The sequence below is a fragment of the Lethenteron reissneri genome, chromosome 23, assembly GCF_015708825.2.
Source record: "Lethenteron reissneri isolate LAM-NWPU_2019-01 chromosome 23, ASM1570882v1, whole genome shotgun sequence".
NCBI classification, from domain to species: Eukaryota; Metazoa; Chordata; class Hyperoartia; order Petromyzontiformes; family Petromyzontidae; genus Lethenteron; species Lethenteron reissneri.
Window position 1 is genome coordinate 13,733,422 of NC_083801.1, and position 5,633 is coordinate 13,739,054.

Here is a 5,633-nt window from a genome sequence, read left to right on the forward strand (position 1 = left end):
GAGGCCGAGGGAGGGTTTGCGTCACCATGCAGAACAACATAAAAGCCACGCTCTGAGTGCTCCTTAGCCAGACACAGCAAGAAGCATCAAGATAATTTGCTCCAAGACTCAACTGAGATCCAAACGAAAATGAAGCTTGCAGTGTCTTCACTTCTCGTGTGCCTGGTGCTGTGCATGCAATACTCTCAAGGTACTTATTAGTGTATGCTCATGAATTCAGAGGGGTTTTTTTAAAGATTGTATGTAGAAAGGGATGTTCTTGTAGTATGTACCTGCATATGTGTTGACTTATTGAGGCGAGGCGGTCTGTTTCTGCATATGCACTGTTGTCGACCATTGCTTTTAAAAACATGAAAATAAATGTGATAATATCTGTCGTGATGTATGAATCAGTAATAGATTGAATGCGACTTAACATTAGAAGCTTAATGGGATCAAAACACTATAAACATGTATCAAGTATATGACCTCAATGCGAATTGAAGTCGTGTTATTTGTTCAAAGCTACAAACGATACATTCGTAAAATGAAACGTGTAACCAGAATCTCCCTTGTCATGCGTGGGGTGTTTTAGCTGCGCCAAGCCCACGGTGCCTGTGCATTACGACATCGTCAAGTTTCATCCCCGTGAAGATGCTGAGAAACATTGAGTTCATTCCCAAGAGTTCGCGCTGCAACAAAGTGGAAGTCATGTAAGTGAGAGCAAGCTCGTGGTCGTCGTTATCATCCGTGGCCAATCCACTGCTAGATGAAGGCTTCGGCGATCACAATCGTGCAGTGTAACAATCCACCTTAAAATCCGGTGAACCAGGCCACTCTTGCAAACGAGACTATATTGGTCTCGTGAGGTCTCACCTGGTTAAACAAAATCAACTTAAGACCCGCACATATCCTGAATTCACCACTCCCCATCTCTCTCAATTGGACGTCCAGGCGACGTCTCACCGTGCGCCATTAGATGAGTTCAGCTTTAAAGCCCTCGGCGGCTTCATGGGGAGTTGTCATGAGAGGGTCACATTCCGACCTTTTGTCACGGGTGACCCCTGGATTTGGGAAGGCAATCGTGTGTTTATCCACATACTTCAGGCTCATAATTCAGTGCTGGATAAACAGAGCACCCAGCTCCTTGTCTCTCCCAGCACCCTCGTCTGCTGAGCACTGCCACTGTTGCGCTGCACGGTGTGTTGTTGCACTGTTTGCACCCGTGGGAGCCTCTTTCATGCGACTTCTTTTTTATTAAGGGGAGAAAGGAAGTATCTCGTATAAGTGTTGTAAAAGCTTAATCTGATTTTTAGAAAGTATTTGAAAGCAGATCATTATCTCTCATGGATACAACAATTAAGAGCAGGCTTGTATTTTAATTGTGAATGATATTCGTAAGAAAAAAAAATCCAAATTAGTTTTTTGTCAGTATTGTATAATTAGGTCAAATGTGCGATGTCTCTTAAAAAGATAACACACACTGTACAGTAATGAAAGGCTACAATGTGCTCATAAAATGCCTGATGTTTTTTGTTGACAGTGTGACCCTCAAAGCAAATATGGAACAAAAGATCTGTCTGAATCCAGCTGCCCCATGGGTGAATGCCCTCGTCAGCAAATTACTCAACAGGTAAAGCCACACGACATCACATTGCCCTAACAACACTCTTCAACATAAAATGCCAACAAAGAAGTATGTTCCGAATATTACGTAATATGTCCCAGCCCTGAATCAGGGCTCAGGGCCTCCCTATGCCATGCGGGTTTTGGGGGTTGTTTGACCACATTTCACCACACTGGTCAGTGCGGGTTGGTGAAAACGAGGAGCAATAGACGTGAGAGCATAGAAGTATACAGTCATACTTTACAACAATGGATTTTGCTACACTGCCCTCTGCTGCCCACCACATAGTATCAGTCTATGTCAAGCTCTTGTGTTTGGTGGTTACCCATTATTCATCCAAGCACTGTCTAGGCTCAACCTTGCTTAGTTTCGGAGATCTGGTACATTCTGGGTGGTTTGGTCAAAGGCACGATGTGAATTAGAAAAATAAGTAATATTTAAAAATACTTTTTTTAAATGGCAGAACTCCACGACTCCAGGAAGTGGCCCTGAGGCTTGCCATAAAGTAAGGGACCGTGGTCATTTACAGCCAACGTTAGTTGAGCGTGGACAATTAGACCCAAGCCGAAACATAACATATAAAAATAATGTTTAAAAATACTTTAAAAAATTATATAATGTAGTACTGTCATCAGTATGACATAAGTATACCAAGTTTGCAGTCGATACCACATTGGGAAGTGGGTTTAAATTGAGTTACAAGATTTGAGGATATGACATCGACAACAGACAGAGTTAAATAAAAGCGTATAAAAAACGTTATTCTTTTTTAAAATTGGCAATTGGTTAAATGAAATTGAAGGACACTGTGCTCGAAAATGCAAATTAAGGTGAAATGTGTTTAGACTGCAATGCATCATGGGACATACCTATAATACCACGCAATGCTAAGCTGGATTGTCGATATCTGTGCAGAAATGTGGGTGATATATCAGGCAGATTAAGATACTGAAAGTTTGAAAGATTCCATCACGCTGGCACTTTTGATTCTTGGCTTGAAAGAATCTTAACAAGAGAAAAATGTACTTTTAAAAGTGGATTGTATTTGCATTTGTAACAATTTATGTTGAGGAAATGTCGAAATGTGGTTTAAATCGAAAAATGTACAAGTCAGGCGTGACTGGCTGCATTACTGAAAGTTGCATCACGATTACGGGAAACGTCATGTCAGTGTCATTCATTACTCATAGTCATCATAGCAAATTAACGATCAACAGTGATTTGTTAATCCACTAGCAGAAGAAGGCCTCCTTGCGCTGTGTTGGTCGTGGGGTTACCATGCTTCACCACGCTCAGCAGTGCGGCTTGGTGTAGAGAGTATTACAGTATATGCTTACAAGTCTTTTCTAACGTTTACAAATATTTTCTTCCCAGGTCCCAGACGTCACCCCATCGAAAGTGAATGATATCTTACTTGAAGCTCACCGAAGATTTCGTGAAGAGCAGAATATATAAGGAAGCATCGCAGCCTGACTCAGTGGTTATGATCACAAACAAACTTGAGCAAAATTGAACATGCTATAAAGTATATGCTTTTTTGTGAAGTTATGGGTGGTAGATCAGATGTTTAATGATGGCAAGTAAGGTGGCAGTCCCTATATAAGGGGCCTTAGAACGGTGGCTTGTTATGAGCCAGAGCTGTGAAATATTTGACATTCCTTTAGCTAATTCTTTTGGAAGAGTCGTTTGAATGGCCAATGAGATACTCAATTATGCATCCCTATTTTTGGATACAAAAATTGTATTCGATTCTATCTGAATTGACTAATACTGGCAAAACATTCAGATATTTGATTTAAATTAGCCGCATGTTAAAAAGTTAAACTTTGTAAAAAAAAATGTATTGCTTATTTCTTTTAAGTTATTTTTTTGGGTGGGATGCTGCCCCAATCTTTTATATTGATTGTGTGTGCATTTCGTGGTCGATGGTGTATATTTTGTGAGTGTTTTGTGTGTGTTATGATTGTATGTATGTTGAACATCTTTTGCACCATACGTAGCCAACCGTTCAATACAGACCAGCCTCCACTGCGCTATTGCACGTTGTCCTGTGTGTGTTCTTAGGTTTTTAAAATTAAAATTAATAAAAGTAACTTTTATTAACTTTAATTTTTGACCTACGTGACTTTACCGAAAAAAATCTAAGAATATGAATCCTTGCAGTCACGAAAGCTTCAAATCTAGAATCCTGTGTATGTATATGCAATTGTAACGAGGCTTGCTACTGTGATGCAATTATTTCCAGTAACCGCCATGGTGATGTCTCACCATGATGGTGCATGGTAACTTGGTTCCTGGAATATTTGCACTGAAAGTTGAATCCTCAGCTTCAAGCTTAGACTGCAGTTTAGTCTCGGGGCGTCACTGATGCTTACTTTATTGAGGGCGATATTGGCACGTAAAATATATATTGGTTGATTGATTGACTGTGAGTCGAACATTCATCGTGATTGGTATTGTTCAAAGTAAGGATGGGCACTCAACTTAAGTTCCTAACCATGAAATTCACGTCTTTGTTTTGCAGCCCTTTAAATTACTTCGTGTGCGTGAATGTCCGTCACTTTTTGTGTTCATGTAATATTTTATATTTATATAAGAGGAGGCCGCACCTCTGATTAGCACGGTTGGCTACATACGGTGTGAAATAAGTTAAACCTACATACACAAAGAAGAACGTTTATTTTTTTTATTTGGAGCATCAGTACAGTATTTTAAGTCATGATTGTAGTTGAGATATGGGTCTCCTTCGGAGGGAGATGTCGGTCTCTAGCCCTATGACAGGTGCATGGGCGCTAATCGACCAGAATGCCGAATGTTACATATTGTTTTCATGAATGTCATTTACGTCCCAGTACAATACCACTTTCAATAACTATGAATTTTCTTAAGATTCTGAATGCAACTGCATCTCAAAAACACTGCACAGAAAAAAGTGGGCATTTTTATTCTCTAGACAGAGGATATCAGTCATAGGAAGAGGAAAGGGGGAAGGTCTTGAAGGCCTGGACATTATTGGGGGATTGGAGTTCCAGACCATGCCGAGTGTTTTGTCAAATCCTCGCTGTGCTTGTAGTCGTGTATCAGCGACACCTGATGTAGGCACAGATCGATATTGAAGCGTACACGCAGGCTTCATACATTTCGTAGGGCGTTTTACATCTTCAACGTTGTAAATGCAATCTCTCTTTGGCGAAACACTTTGAGCTGGTTTCCATATAGGAAAACAAAGTATGCCAGGTATCGTGTACGTTCAATGAAAAGTGTGTATTCATACAGTATTTAAAAGTTGACACCGGTTACACTGTAATTAATAAAACAAACTAATAACCTTTTTTATTGTATATGTATGTGAAAATATCATGTTCAATTGTCTCACTGTATTATTTTATGTTTTATGTCATAAGACTTTTTCAAAGACAATCATTGCTACGGGGCTGATTTTCTCGTGGAATATATCCGGGCTGCCCCCACCCCCCAAAACCCCAACCCCCTTCTCCCCCTGTCCCCAGCCAGCTGGGGTCGAGGGTTAAAATTCATTTTCCAGAGCTCCATCGTAAACAAAGCCCTGTTCTGCTGATTCTCATTTTCCAATAAACCGTCCAAATGTGATCTGTTGACTGTGTGATGTTTCTTGGAAACGATTTCATTGTTGGAGGCAATGATTGGTGGATCGCGCTGAGAGTGGTGAAACTTCCAAACTCACTGCGGATGCGAGGTGGGCACGAGATGGCACCACAGCAAATTGATTCTTGAATTCTTGTGGAGACTTGATTGTAGTTCTGTTTCCGTGTATAATCCAGTTTTATCTCGCGTTCTAAGTTGTACCCAATTAATCTCATGATCAACTGAAACTGCCTACATTTCACATGAACAGCCACTGTTAATCAATGCATATACTGAGTTTGGACCGCACCCAGCTAAGTGGTACAAGCTTATAGCGAGTTCCAATTTTAAAAGAGGTATTGCCCAAAAATGGTGTCCCAACACACACCGTGTCGGTCATAACCGGTGCCGGATTAAGCTAGTG

At 40.6% G+C, this 5,633-nt stretch overlaps 1 protein-coding gene across 1 annotated transcript; it reads left to right on the plus strand.

Annotated features, from left to right (window-relative positions):
* On the plus strand, positions 1–5,215 carry LOC133346034 (interleukin-8-like). Its single transcript, XM_061557299.1, has 4 exons — positions 1–190; positions 575–692; positions 1,523–1,612; positions 2,981–5,215. Exons 1-4 carry the CDS (start codon positions 130–132, stop codon positions 3,006–3,008), a joined length of 297 nt encoding a protein of 98 aa, XP_061413283.1. The 5' UTR covers positions 1–129; the 3' UTR covers positions 3,009–5,215.
* Positions 5,216–5,633: the final 418 nt, after the last annotated feature.